Source organism: Hyperoodon ampullatus (assembly GCF_949752795.1).
Source record: "Hyperoodon ampullatus genome assembly, chromosome: 17".
Taxonomy (NCBI): Eukaryota; Metazoa; Chordata; class Mammalia; order Artiodactyla; family Ziphiidae; genus Hyperoodon; species Hyperoodon ampullatus.
The window spans coordinates 45,120,285-45,136,008 of NC_136930.1; the positions used below are offsets into that span (position 1 = coordinate 45,120,285).

Sequence of the window (15,724 nt, forward strand, 5' to 3'; positions counted from 1 at the left end):
TACCAAAGAAATAATGAAAAAAGTTTTAAAAAATCACTACTTGGGGAGTTCCCTGGTGGTCCAGCAGTTAGGATTTGGTGCTTTCACTGCCATGGCCTGGGTTCAATCCCTGGTCAGGGAACTAAGATCCCACAAGCCACGCAGCATGGCCAAAAACAAAACAAAAAAATCACTACTTGGCCAACACCACAGTAACAACTAAAGCAAAAAATCATCAATGGATGGTAAGATTAATGAGCAAAAGTATGATGGAAAATAGGATATTTACATAGTCATGAAGTATCTCTCCACAAAATACATACGAATTACAAAGGGGAAAACAGTAACTTCATAGTTGAGAAGCCTGGCAAACACCACCTTAACTAAGTGATCAGAGGTATAACCATCACCAGTGATGAGACATGTCAGTATCATGTGCCTCCTAATACGATGCACTGAGAAGGGCACATCATCACTTCTGTGGTATTCCTGCCAGAAATGCATCACCTGCAATACCAATCAAAATCCCAGCAAGTTTTTTTGTGGGTATCAACAAACTGATTCTAAAATTTATAGGGAGAGGCAAAAGACCTAGAATAGCCAACACAATACTGAAGAACAAAGTTCTTCCGACTAACTGACACTACCCAACTTCAAGACTTACTGTAAAGCGACAGTAATCAAGACAGCGTGCTATTGGAGCAAAAAAAAACAATGGACAAATAGATCAGCGGAATAGTAAAGAGTCCAGAAATAGACCCCCATAGAGTCAACTGATCTTTGACAAAGGAGCAAAGGCAATACAAAGAAGCAAAGATGGCTGATTCAAAAAATGGTGCTGGAACAACTGGACATCCACGTGGAAAAAAAGACACAGACCTTCACAAAAATTAACTGAAAACTGATCACCGACCTAAATGTAAAATGCAAAACTATGAAACTCCTAGAAGATAACACAGAAGAAAATCTGGACGACCTTGGGTTTGGCAATGACTTTTTAGATATGATACCAAAGGCACAATGAAAGAAATAACTGATAAGCTGGACTTCATTAAAATGAAAAACTTTGGCTCTGTAAAAGACACTGTCAAGATAATGAAAAGACAAGCCACAGACTGGGAGAAAATATCTGCGGGAGACATATCTGATAAAGAAGGCTTATGCAAAATATACAAACAACCTGATGGAAAAATGGGCCAAAGACCTTAAAAGACACCTCACCAGAAAAGATCTACAGCTGGTAAATAAGCATATAAAAAGATACTTCACATCATATGTCATCAGGCAAATGGAAATTTAAAAAACAAGATACCACCACACACCTATTAGAATGACCAAAATCCAGAACAATGACAACACCAAAGGGTGGTAAGGATATGGGGCAACAACAACTCTCACTCGCTGCTGGTGGGAATGCAAAACGGTACAGCCACTTTAGAAAACAGTTCAGCAGTTTCTTACAAAACTAAATATATTCTTACCATATGATCCAGCAATCGTGTTCCTTGGTATTTAACCCAAAGGAGTTGAAAACTTACGTCCACACAAAAACCAGGACACAGCTTTATTCATAATTGCCAAAACTTGGAAGCAACCAAGATGTCCTTCAGCAGGTGAATGTGTAAATAAACTGTGGTACATCTACACAATGAAATACTATTCAGCACTAAAAAGAAATGAGTTATCAAGCCATGAAAAGACATGGAGGAACCTTAAATGCATACTATTGTACTAAGTGAAAGAAGTCAAGCTGGAAAGGCTACGTACTGTATGAATCCAACTATATGACATTCTGGAAAAGACAAAACTAAGAAGATGGTAAAAAGATCAGTGGATTTTTAGGACAGTGAAAATACTTGATATGATACTATAATGGAAAATGCATGTCATTATAAACTTATCCAAACCCAGAGAACATACAACACCTAGAGTGAACTTTAATGTAAACTATGGACTGTGGGTAATGATGTGTCAATGTAGGTTCATCAACTGTAACAAATGGACCACTCTGGGGCGGGGGGAGATTGATAACAAGGGAGGCTGTGCATGTGTGGGGACAGGGAGCATATGTAAAATCCCTGAACCACCTTCTCATTTATGCTGTGAACCTGAAAACTGCTCTTAAAAAATTAAGACTTAAAAAAAAATGCATCACCTGGGTTTAATCATGAGGAACTAATAGACAAATTCAAATATTCCACAAAATAACCAGTCAGTTTTCAAACTCATCAGGGTCTAGAAAGATAAAGATTGAGAAACTGTCCCAGATTGGAGAAAAGTACAGAATCATGACAATAAATGCAACATGGGATCCTGGATTGAATCCTGGAGCAGAGAAATGGTACGCATGGGACAGGTGGTGAAATCTTTATAAACTCTATAGATTAAGCACTGATCAGTGTTAATTTCCAGGTTTTGATAACTGGACTATGGTTATGTAAAATGTTAAGATTTGGGGACACTGGGTGACATTTCGCAACTTTTTAAAGTCAGATTATTTCAAAATGAAATGTTAAATTTAAAAATAAATAAAGAATACAGGATTAGGAACAAATGCCACTACCTAAATGTATAAACTAAATAAGGAATCAGCAAACTTTTCCTGTAAAGAGCAGAATAGTAAATCATTTATTTATTAGGCTTTGTAGGCTAATCAGTCTTAGTCATGACAACTCATTTCTACCATCTTAGCACAAAAGCAACCACAGACAGTAAATAAAACATCAAGCATGGCCGTATCTCAGTAAAAATAGGAGGTGCCGGATTTAGCCTGTAGGCTGTAATTTGACAACCCCTCAACTAAAAAAAGAACTAAATTTTCATCTCTAAACAGGTAAAGTTTCACATCATATGATACATAACTTATTCTTTCTTAAATAAATATAAACAAACTTTTTAAAGATTTATCAAATAAAATGAAAATTCCATTTGTTATTACATATTATTTTCAGAATTCTTTATCATACACTGTTGTTATGTTATGTGCGTGCATAGAACCATTAAAAGGAGATACCTATCATTTTAATAAAAACCAGAGCTATGTTTCCTATGAACAGTTCTAGCACAGAATGAGCTAAAGGATGCACTCAACTAAATGACCTCCCTCTGACCTCAAATTAAATTTAGTTCGGCATAGAAACAAAAAAGAGAAAATAAGTACCTTGGGATCTCAATTTTTAAATGTAACTTTACCTAGAAATTCAGAGTCAAAATAAAATGTTTAAAAACCATCTTCTCCTTAATTATATTTTCAAACAATTTAATTTCCTTCTAGTTATATTTCTCTGATCAGCCTTTGAACACATATGCTGACTTGACTGATTTGGCATTTATCTAACCGTTAAATGAGTAATTTCAGAAAATTTGGCTATTCAAAAATCAAGGTATAAAATGAATAAAATCATCTGGCTTGGAATCCGTATATGATTCCTTTAGTTGACAGCATATCAACTTTAGATATAATGGAAGAAGAGTTGAGTATCTAGTTTAAAAAGTAAAAATTTTACAAATAATTTTAAAAGTAAAAATAAGGTGCAAAGTTCCAGTTATAAAATAAATAAGTCATGGAGATATAATGTACAGCATGGTGACTATAGTTAGTAACACTGTACTGCATATTTGAAAGCTGATAAAGAGAGTAGACCTTAAAAGTCCTCATCACAAGAAAAAAAATTTGAAACTATATATGGTGATGGATGTTAACTAAATTTCTTGTGGGGATCATTTCACAATACATTTGACCCTTGAACAACACAGACTGGACTGTGTGGATCCACTTATATGTGAATTTTTTTCAATAAATATATTGGAAAAATTTTTGGAGATTTGCAATGATTTGAAAAAGCTCACAGATAAATCATGTAGCCTGGAAATATCAAAAAAATTTAAGAAAAAGTTAGGTAGGTCATGAATGCATAAAATATTTGTAGATACTAGCCTATGCTTACATAGGCATAAGGTGAGTGATATTTAATATAAAATTAATTATGTAAAGGTTAGGCTACCATGAGGTAATCATACTGCTGCTGCTTTGCTATCAATTCATGAATCACTATACCTGTAAATAAATACGATTTTTTCACATTATCTCTTCCTTTTCGATGTCTAGTGTTAGTAATACATATAACATCTAGAGTTTTGCATCATATAGGACAATACTGTCATAGGTAATGACAGACAATTCATCTTATAAACAGATGATGTAAACTTACGGTATCAATAAGTACAGTACTGTTAATATATTTTCTCTTCAGGATTTTCTTAATAACATTTTGTTTTCTCTAGCTTACTTTATTATAAGAATACAGTACATAATACATATAACATATAAAATATGTATTAATCACCTGTTTATGGTAAGGCTTCCAGTCAACAGGAGGCTATTAGTAGTTAAGTTTTGAGGGAGTCAAAAGTTACAAGTGGGTTTTTGACTGTGCAGGGGGTCAGTGCCCCTAACCCCTAGATTGCTCAAGGGTCACATATATATACAAATACTGAATCGTTATGTTGTACACTTGAAACTAATATAATGTTATGTGTCAAGTATACCACTATAATGTTTTTAAAGTAAAAACTTCATTAAAGGCTGTAAAGTTCAGTTACATAATCGTTTCAAGCCTCACTAAATTAATTCAGAAAGAACTACCGTATTTGGACACTAGAAAGAAAGAAATGTTAGATTTTTTTTTACCCAAGAATTAGTCACAAATGAGACCAAAGATAGTATCACTGAAAATTTTTAAATAACATAAATGACACGATAAATGCATGCAGCCATTATACATTTTTAGAAGGACAAAAACCTAGGTTAGCTGTGATTAGCCTATGTGGGTTTTTTTTTATCATGGTGGCTCACCATGAGCGACAGGAGCCCCTGCTCAGAGCTCGGGAGCTCCCTCACTGCATCGCTGGATAACACTGAAATGAGCACTCACAGAGCAATAACCCAGACCCGCGGACGCCATCTTCTGACCACAACTTACCCCAGGGTGTTGCCTGCCAGCCTGCCCAGAGTCTCGGAACCTGAGAGAAACCACGGGGAGTCACTTGTCCTACCAGGCCTCGATGTCCTCCCTGCCCCCGAATTGCTATTCAACTTTGACCTGGGAAAAAAACAAAAGGTAGAAAAATCACAGAACAGTCCCAAAATCCCTAGGAACAAGCCTGGAATTGCAGGCCTCACTACTCTGGGACTTACTGTGGTAAAATATCAGCCTAACAATTCTCTGATTACTGTTACTGAAATGGATACTTCAGATCAAAGAGCAAACCTAACAATTTCTAGCCTCATAACAATCCAGTTCCTGTTTGAAATTGTTTTCACGGTTTAACTGCAAATGAATTGTTCCTTAGATTTTTAAAAGTAATCATATTTTCCTTAGAAGCAGTCAACTGAAAGTCATCATACATTATCTAGCAACCTTTTTTATATGACGTCACTTATAAAGGCCAAAATTTTAAAGACTCCGTCATTTTCAAACTGAGCTACTTGATCTGGGAATATTAAAAGGGAAAAAACATGATCCGAAAAGTCAGTTCACTCAAAGAGCAGATCTGTCTTGGGCCCTACCACATACACATCATTCTTCTGGTAACCTATTTCTGTTAAGTGATCATTGACTCCTCTGCTACTTTCAATGCAAATATTTTAGCTATAAATCACTGCTCGCATAAAAATTAAAATCAAACTACTAAGTAACCATTTCACTCTATTTTAAGCATCTCCTTTTCTACAATGCTTTTTTTCTTTTTCAATTTGAGTGTTCCCAAAATCAAAACACAGGTGTAATATAATACCTTTAAGAGCTAAATATTTATTAAATGGAAAGGACATAATGTCTTACCCATCATTATTGTCAGGTTTACCCAATTCCAATCGGTCTGGCTGTACTGAAAAACCGATCCTGCAAACTCTACCATCCTAGAAGCAAAGAAAATAGAAGAAACTTCCAAAGTAAAAATGTGTATTAAAACTTGAATGTATTCAATGAACAAATTATGTACCTATCACTGTCAATTCACAAGGCAACAAATAAGCTCCTTTCTAGAAGGCACTCTCACCTGAGCTGGGGAAGTATGGTTTGTATACATTATCATAAAACCAGTAAAAATAATGTAAAATATCTCCATCTAACAGAATTCAGAGTAAGGAAATGACTAGATATCAGGAACTTCTCCATTCTTTTACTAACTAGTTTCAACCTCTAGTAAATCATTTAAGCCTTCTCCGGGCCAGAGGATTTATACAATAAGGAAATGGAACTGGGTGGTCTCTGGAAGAACTACTGCAAGAAACTGCTGTTTTCCACGGTTGAAAAGGAAGACACATGATGATGCACAGCTGTATTTTAACATCCATTTTCATTTCCCTACCATAGAGTAAATGGTTTACCTCAAGAAGAAAGGCAGCATGATTTGGGCCCACCACACACTGTTTAATGGTAGCCTGTTCCAACACATTCAAAGGGGGATGGCTGGGAAATAAAGAAAAGTATGCAAACAAAATTATTTTTTAAATGGCAAATGCATCCTAGGGTTTTTTAGAAAATCCAATTAACAAAAGAAAAAAATTGCTAGTAAAGCCTGTTTTTAAAAACTAATATTTACATATTTTAAAGGAATAATTGAAAAAAAATTATTATATCTACACAGTCATTATGGCTCTTTGGTATGGCAGAGTTTTTAAAAATCAGTATGAACACCAACTATAATTCAAATGAACGCAACCCATAAAAATTTGATAGTTAGATTAAAATTTTCTTAATAGCTGCTGCCTAAACATGAGTACTTTTTCCTAATTAAAACAAAATCATTCTTTTCAGGAAATGTAAAATATCTTAAATCTTTTACCTGTTTAAATTATATTTGTTCAGTTTCTCTGAAACTTCCCGTAACCTTTAAAAACAAAACAAAACATGAATAAACCACATGTACAAAGCCTTTGTAAGCAAAACAGTTCTGATTTGGTGATCTCTAACAGCAGCATACAAAAATTTTACTAAGCAAGAATGTTTTTTATATTATCTTTGATTTCTGTCCCAAAAAAGATCACAAGTCAACCCTGCAGCTGCCTTCCCTCACCACCTCATTTGCAACTTCAGTCATCATCATCTTAGTATTTTACAGATAAGGAAACTGAAGCTTCTAGAGTTTATTTAAAAAACCAGCAGGAGAACTGGTACTTGAACCAACGCTCAATGGAAAGCCAGTTTTTAAACACTGTATTACATTTGCCAAGAGACTCTTGAATGTACACGTACATGATGAAATGAAAATATTTGGGAAGCACATATCTTTTAAGAACTTAATATAAAGAGGCAGAAACAATGCAAAAGCCAAATTGACTTAAGGTGAGAACAGTCTCAAAAGTTCTTTAAGGACCTTATGACACATAATTGTACAAATTAAAACCTTAGTGCCCATATCTATAAAATAAGGATAACACCTCACATTTTTAAGAGTATTGAATATGCTTAGAAAAATCTCACAGGGCTGTCTAACAGAAAGATGTTAACTCATGTTATCTATTATGATTTTGCTGTTTCTCTCAAAGAAACAGTCTTGAATTAATATAAAATATTGTAATACTCATTTAAATTGGGCACTTTTGTGAACCTAAGGAAGCCACTTTATAATTCAAAGATGTATTCAAATGTAGAGATTTTAAGAGTTCAATTCTATTAAATTACCAAAACAAATGCCTTTGAAAACTTTTCCAGAAATTATTCTCTTAAAAATAAACTGAGCATTTAGGAACAACAGGGAAAAAAATTAGAACAGTAAATCAACAGGAAATTCCGTAAGTTTTGCTTTCTAGAGAGTGACAAAAATACGTGAAATCAAATTTCAATCATTCGTCCTAACAGATGAAAGTGGTATACATACTCAAAATTAATCATGCCTTCAAGCCAGTTTAGGATTTAAAAGCTACCACCAATCATATAACATATGGCCAAATAATCTAATTATTTTGATAAAGAGATTCTAATAGGAGCCAGCTGTCCTTCAATTTTACTTTATCCAGTAAAGTTCTAACCACTGTTCAATGAGTAGTATCTTTCAAACACTAAAATATGCATAAGCAAATGTCCAACACTAAATCGTATTTCTAAGCAAAAATAACTTTCAAATGATGCCATACTTAATTTGTCTACCAAGAAGTAAATACTCACTAGTGATTTTATTCTCACTCCCAAAGAATAACATCAGATCATGTGTGACTTGGCCCTCAATAACGTATTTTCATTTTTCTAGCCTTTCATTAACAAAAATGTGTCTTCTTCAGTCCTGTAAAGTCAAGCTTTTTGACCAAATCCCAGTTTGCTCATTTATAAGGCACATATCTGTGTTTCAAGGCAAGATAAAACACCATAAGAATAATGCACTGTGGAACTCATGAGCTCTGAGAGAAGGCTGACTAGAAAATGGGGAGAAGAAAATAGACTAGAAGGCTCCAAACTGAGAGGCTCCATTCTGGGCAATAACAACAGCCCTGAGAAGACCTGGAGCAGAGGCAGGAGTTCTCATTCTCCTCAGCCCACACTGACTATGAGTAATTTAAAAAACTCTTCACCAGACTACAGACTAGAGCCAGACTGTGAGAAAAGACTAAGAAAGGTTTTATTTCCCCAAAGCCATAGTAGTGACACTTTCGAAAGATAACTTGTTCACCAGCATACAACTAAACCCATTCATTTCCATTCCTTTTTTCTTAGCCCAACACTGTCTCTAGCATTTTCACAAAGAATACGGGGTGGGGGGGTGGGGGACAAAACTTGTCAAAGCCTTTTCAAAGCTAGGCAATAACTGAGATTAAGAATTAAATGATGCTTTCATGGCTCCAAATATCATTCCAGGCAAATAATATTTATAAAACTAAAGTAAGGTTTGAGGATATCAAGATGCTAGAAAATAACAAGTCAAGAACTCAAAAGCAAATTTCAGGTTAGGAAAGGGACAGAGGAAATGTTTACTGACATCACATTTTTTAATATTAAAAATCATGGTGGACTCCATCTGAAATGTACACCCATTTGTACTGGAAATAATACCCACTGGATAGCAAGAAATCTGGGGTTTACTCCCAGCTCATCTACTACCAACTGGGTTCATTTAAGCCCACTAAGTTTCCGGTCTCATCTACGTGAAGAAAGGCTAATAGTCCTCTCTGGTTCTTTTCAGTCCTGAAATTGTTATGAATGTATGAAAAGCAAATATATCAATGGAAGATATTTATGTAATGTTTATATGGAAATAGCACTTACTGTCATATTCAATTTCATTTCACCCATCTGAAACTTTCACACACAAATTAATTGTACATGGACACTTAGAATATTTCCCCAAATATCAAATTTGTTTAATTTCTTAAATTCAATCTGCAAAATTTACAGAAAATGTATCATTTTTCCAAATCTCAAGATAGTTATCATGACTAAATTGGCCCCATACACATTAGTTTACATGGATCCCAGATAACAGTAACAAAGAAATCGTCAAGCAAAGGGGGGAAAAAAAAAAGGTACTAACTATAAAATAAGGAGTACTTTGTTCCCCTTTACATTATAGAGTCTTCAGCAGACATGTAAATCCCAGAACCACAGGCCACTGATCATACTCATTTAAATTTACTGAGTTACTAAATGTCTCTACAAAAGTATCAGGCACTCATCTAATTTAAAGGATCTTCCTCCAAAAGCTTACAATCTTCAAGTTATTAACTATACTTCCTCTCACTATGATATTAACAAAAGTTTTCCCTGTTTTTAAAGTAAAATGTAAACCACCCTACAGCTCACCGAATTCCATTTCAGAATAAATCTTTACATGTGATTGTGAAGCAAAACAATTTTAAGAACACAGCATAACATTACAAAATAACCTAACTCAGCATTTAATCTCATTTCAGAGACAGGCAGGAAAGCTTTTGTGAGGTGGCTATAACACACAATGGATAGGTAAGCAGTGAGCTTCTGACAATCCTTAGTACTCCTACACCAAAGATTTATTCTATATTCTGATTCAATAACCTATTTCATTCCTTCAAATTTATAGACATTTTACAGATCGAGAGGCTGGAATTTTTTTTCACCACCAAGGTAAGGTAACAGCAAACTGATGTTAATAGAGAAATGAGTATAACAGTACTTGCTAGAGGGTAACGTATTTCAAAGCTGCCCTTGAAATTCCCTACAATTTCAGTCTCATTTCCCCCAAATTTAACCTTATAATTTCAAAGATTAGTCATCTTTTGATGACCCTCAATTGACAGTAGCACTTAACACAGGTTCTTCAGTTTTACAATTCCCTGCCCTAATCCTAAATCCCCTGCCATCTGTTCAGACACACACACCCCTGAAATGAAACCTGTTAGATTCCTAGCTAAATTTCTAAAAGTAAAAAGTTTAGGTATATCTGGATTCCTAAAAGGCTCCAATTCTCCAGGACATAAAGATATTCCTGACAGCCCACTTTCTACAAGATGATCCTTTTGCTATCCCTGGAACTGTAAGATCAGGCATACCCACCCACGTTTCACGTGTATCAGTACTCACTTTAATGGTAGAAAGTGGCATAATCTGCCCCCAGTACATTTCCTCCAGGAACATTATTATTATTTCAGGCCCAGCTCAAATGCTACCTCCTTCCATGTACTTTTCCGGTAGCTCTGATTTTCTTCCTACATAAATCTACAGCTTCTCCCTCACAAAGGACCTTTACTGTCTACTTGACATTCTACCGTCATTTGTGTTTCAATCTGAGCTAGCTTCAGACTTTAAGCAAAGAAGAGATAAAACTTACCAAGTATTTCCCCACTCTTCCACTTCTTTAGATAACAGTTCCAACAGTGAAAAATGTACAATAATACTTGTTACAATACATTTCAGAGGCAGAAAAGATTCCTGATATTCAACTCAACAACACTACTCCTTAGGTCTTCCACCTCAAATTGAAGTTTAGAACATGCAAGAAAAGTGTGAACATACAGATTTCTTTTAGGATAGTCGCCCATATAAATCTTGTAAGCAAACTAGTTAACACAGAGAAAACATTTAATAACTCACCACTCACCAATAATCATATCAGCAAACTACCTTTAAAGTGACCTCACTCTACTCTCTAGATAACCATCCATGGAATAAAACTTTTACAGATCCATTTTGGAGTATAGGGCTTAATAATCCATACAAAGAAACAACAGCCAGTCAGTGAAAGGTTACCTACAACACTAAATCATAGACTCCTGCAGAAAATGTCTCCAAGATCACCTCTTGTCATCCATGTCAGAGAAGGCAGGTATTGCCAAAATGCAAAGGTACCCAGATTACCTTCTTGCAGAAGAAGAAATACTGTAGGAATATTTCTGGCCATTTCTCCAAAAGCAAACTATCTAAAGTTTAAAACTTAAAACTGAAGAAGCAATCAAAGGGCACTTTTTTTCCCCCTCTTGGAGCAAAGACTATGTTACTAGATAGATGGCAGAGAGAGGCGCCAAACCCACCTCCAACCACAGAACATGGTCTTTCCACTATATCGTCGTGCTCTTTCCTGAGTACAGGGAGTCGGTCCACAACACTGTTCTTTTATACAAACTACTGCACCACACTATATATATTGCCCCCTCTGAAATCACTCCTGGCATGCCAACTATCCACATCATCAACAATAACAATAAACTCAAGTTATCACACGATGGTCCTGCCTGGCAGCCACTGTAATGTGAGAAAAGGATGTACTTTGGGCATAGTTGCAGAGGGCATTTTGAGATGGTCATTTACTTGTGCCAGGCACATTCCCACCCCCACCAGCAAACTGAAAGCCTGGAGCTAGCTTATTCAATCCACTACAGTGGGCATCCCAACCCCAAATCCCTTTTCACACAGTCCTGGAGCAAGCCACCTAAGATATGCTCAAAGGGGAGGCCCTTGAGGGAGTCTTGGGTGTAAAATGGAAGAAGTCAACTGAGTCTCCTCCTCACGCTGCACTGTGGATTTGTTTATGTGTGGACGAGATAAAGGCTTTCAGCCCACCTACCCACTCTGTGTTGTGACTTAAAATATTAGCAGCTACCTTGACCCATGGGTCTGACGATGGCTGGGAAGAGTCTGGAGGGATTAGGGTTGCCTTGGCCCAAACAAGAAGCACCAGCAGATTAGGGGTGATTCCCTTAATCTGTGTGATTATGAAAGACTCTCATTGTAGGTCTGAAATTTAACTTCAAGACATTCAATTTTCAGATACATTTTTAAAAATCCATTTTGTACTGCTTCTATGTGAGTTTAACCCTGATCATGGGTTCCCAACTTCAGGATTTCTCAGCAATCGGGGATGGAGGGAGGGTGGCTAATGAGAGAAGCAATACAGTTGTTTAGACAACATGCACAGAGAAGAAAAAAATCACTACACCAAAACTCAACAAGTGATGGTTTCTAAAAGGTTGGTTAGAATGGAGAATCTGAAACCCTATTAATGAACTCTTAATACTGTTAATACTAAAACCCACTGGTCTGTCTTGCACTCTGAATAAATTTACCCCCATGCATGATTCTCTTTAGATGTAAAATGGTACAGCAATGTAGCATAACATAGCATAAAGCGTATGAAAAATATAATCCTGCCTTCCTGATAGTATTCGTATCCATGAGGAACTAAATGTTTATCATTTCAATAGGGGAGGGGGAGGCAGTGGAGGCAAGGATCAGAAGGAACCTCTTTAAGATTTCTATGCAAAAGCTACAGTCAATTACTAAAAGGGGTGGGGGGGAGCCTTAGGAGAAGTCACAAACTGCCACGCTACAGATGTACACATGATACTGAATCACACGGCATTTTTAATTTTTAAAAGATTGTTAAAGATTCTTGGCCAACATGTAAAACTGGAAAATTTCAGACAGATTTTCAGATTTCTAGCTTCTCTTGAAAAATGAGATCAAGCAACCAAGCTTATAATGCCTAGTGGTGACTAGAGGTGCTCTTACCTGCCCAGCACCTGTAGGCATTTGAGTTTGAGACCACTGATACAAAAGATTATTCCTCCCACCCTCTAAAAAAGGATATTTCCTTGGTGAAGAGTAATCTGTTCAGTTTTATAATGCAAATCTCAGCTTGTAAGTTGATCCCTAATATATCTTTGCTTAGACCTAAGTCTTAACCACATTTTATTTCTTTAAATTTGACTTAACAATTTCTCACTTTTTTGCCCACCCAAGAAAAAATGGTGCCAGGTAGCAAACATCTGACTTTACTTTTAAAAGACCCCAAGTCACACAATGATGGCTTTTGTAGAGGAAAAAACCCATCTGTCAGCTTCCTGAATAACCAGTTATAGGCAGGACTTATACATACTTTGTGCTATGGAGAGAACAAATACCAGTTTATAAAATGTGTTCTTTTTACCCTAAATAAATAATACAGGACATTCAGCTTCAAGATACATTCAAGACCAAAAAAATAGAAGTTTCTAAATAAATACTGTAACTGAGAAAATGATACAAATTTTAAATGGGAAATCCTTTTAATTCTTCCTCCTAAAATGGTTTTCAGTTGAAACTGCTCGAAGATTTCTATAAAGCTAAGATGAGAATATTCATGTTATAGAAACACTCTGAAACTATCACAGAAAAAAGACATTATACGTACAAATAATTTCTTCCCTTAACACAGAAAATATTCTGGTTAGACATTCCTATATAGTGCCATAAATAACATCTTTCATAATAAAATGAAAGAGACCAAAATCCCAAACTACTGTGCCATTTGAAAGATAAACACATCTCTGAGAAACTAAATGCTGAACACAAGAAAATGAGTCATTTTCCTTTAAAGCAAAACCAACTGTGTTATTTTCAGCTCCATTCAAAACAGGAAAAGGAAAATACACATGCCAAATGGACAAGAAATTCGGTAGGAAAAGATAAAAGATATGGCCTTTATACATTAATTCTTCTTGATAATTTCCTAAGTATTTCTGTCTCATCTAATTTCAATTGCTTAACAGCAAGACTATACATACGTACATGACTCAAACTTGGTTAACTTGTGTGCTAACAGGGTGAGAAGACTTCCTTTAGTGCTCCTGTCCAAAAAGTGTAGCATCCAGCTAAAATTTCAAAAGAAAAGTCTTGACCCTTAGGCCATAGCCACATTCTGAATACGTGCAACATCAAACCCCATTTTAACTCTACATACAAATCAAAGGTCTCATGAGATAACTGACACACTTTGTAATATAAATACTACCATTTGGCAAGGTATTCAGTCCTTGAGATAGAACTCTAAACTGAAAATACCTGTGATGCAATCTAATCTTTCCATAAAACAAGACAATTAGGAGGTTAGGTTCCTGACCAAGGATCTTGATGCCATTAAATTCAGGAAAGCTTCTTTAAATGACACACACTGGGATGGCTTCTTGTTGCCCTTTTAACATCGAAGATGAAACATGGTGGAGTGGGAAAAGAATGGGCTGTGGCGTCGGACTAACAAACCTGGGTTCAATTCCATCCCTTCCATTAATTGGCTCTGTAACCTTGGGCAAGCTTACTTTAACCTCCCAGAGCTTGGAAGGTATCTTGGTCTGTTAAATGGAGATAAAACCACTTGTCTGGTAGGGCTGCTATAAGGATTAAAGGTAATTTTGTAATGTACCTTGGAAAGAGCCAAGCACTTAAACACTCAATAAATGGCAGCCATTAGCATTATTACTGAACTATATTTTTCATCTTTGGATAGCTTGCTCTATATATTGCTGCTTCAAATCTGCCAAGTTCTAGCTTGAACCGGTTGCCAAACTAAATAGGGCCCAATTTGAATCTGGAGATCTTGTAGGAACCCGAGGAACCAGAGAATGACAGCTAAGTCTGGGAATTCTTGGAACCAGAAATCCGCAGACGCACTCTAACTCTGTGTATTTTGCGCATGGGTTGTTATTTCACAAGAGTGAGAGGTTCCTTCTCTTCTTGCCCCTACTACCTCCAATCTCATCTCCTCACTCTTCCTGGGCACTCTATACCCCAAATATCACTATACTCTCCCAAGTCCTTCACTAGATTATACTCACAAAGTACTCTTTTTTTGGGGGGGGGGCACACCTCACAGCTTGCTGGATCTTAGTTCCCCAATCAAGGGACTTAACCCAGGCCACAGCAGCAAAAGCACCGAATCCCAACCACTAGACCACCTGGGAGCGCCATATTTTATTTTTTTTGTACACACCTATTCCTCCAGCCTAGAATAAACTATACCCCACCGCCTTCTACACGTCTATAGCTACTAGTCCCTGGCGGGTAGGCTGAAAGAACCTGTTGGAAACGTTAACTCATCTTTCACTCGAGGCTAAACTAGGCATTTCTCTGAGTCCCCTGGGGTATACTTCCTTCCACAGTACTTATGCTGTAACTACTTGTTTGATGAAATATTTGTCTCTTTCATGGCTTGACAAACTCTATGAAGGCAAGAACCGGGTTTTACTAATTTCTAAATCCCCAGCACCTGACAGCTGATGGATGGGGTGGCTGAACAAATGAATGGGCATTCATGTCCCTGCTCTAAGTCCTACACTGCTTCAAAATGGTGGATTTGCAGCTTTTTTTTCTTTTCATAGTCATTCTAAAGATTTTTAGCTGTTCTGCTATGAGACCAATATTATGAGACTAAGTTTTTTAAAACACACCAAAGGAATATTGTCCTAGAAAATAACCCCACGGAGGTTCTACCTCAAATCAAATGGTCCTACAATACTAAGAAG

The 15,724-nt window shown here is 36.2% G+C and overlaps 1 protein-coding gene across 2 annotated transcripts in view; it reads right to left on the reverse strand.

Annotated features, from left to right (window-relative positions):
- Positions 1 to 15,724, reverse strand: part of UBR5 (ubiquitin protein ligase E3 component n-recognin 5) — a gene marked incomplete at its 5' end in the record, with an annotated part of 139,291 nt that overhangs the window by 93,570 nt on the left and 29,997 nt on the right. For both annotated transcript variants that reach the window (XM_079722198.1, XM_079722197.1), the window contains 4 exons: positions 4,962 to 5,081; positions 5,823 to 5,899; positions 6,371 to 6,452; positions 6,829 to 6,873. In XM_079722198.1, the coding sequence (XP_079578324.1) occupies positions 4,962 to 5,081; positions 5,823 to 5,899; positions 6,371 to 6,452; positions 6,829 to 6,873 (324 nt within the window). The remainder of the gene's footprint in view (positions 1 to 4,961; positions 5,082 to 5,822; positions 5,900 to 6,370; positions 6,453 to 6,828; positions 6,874 to 15,724) is intronic.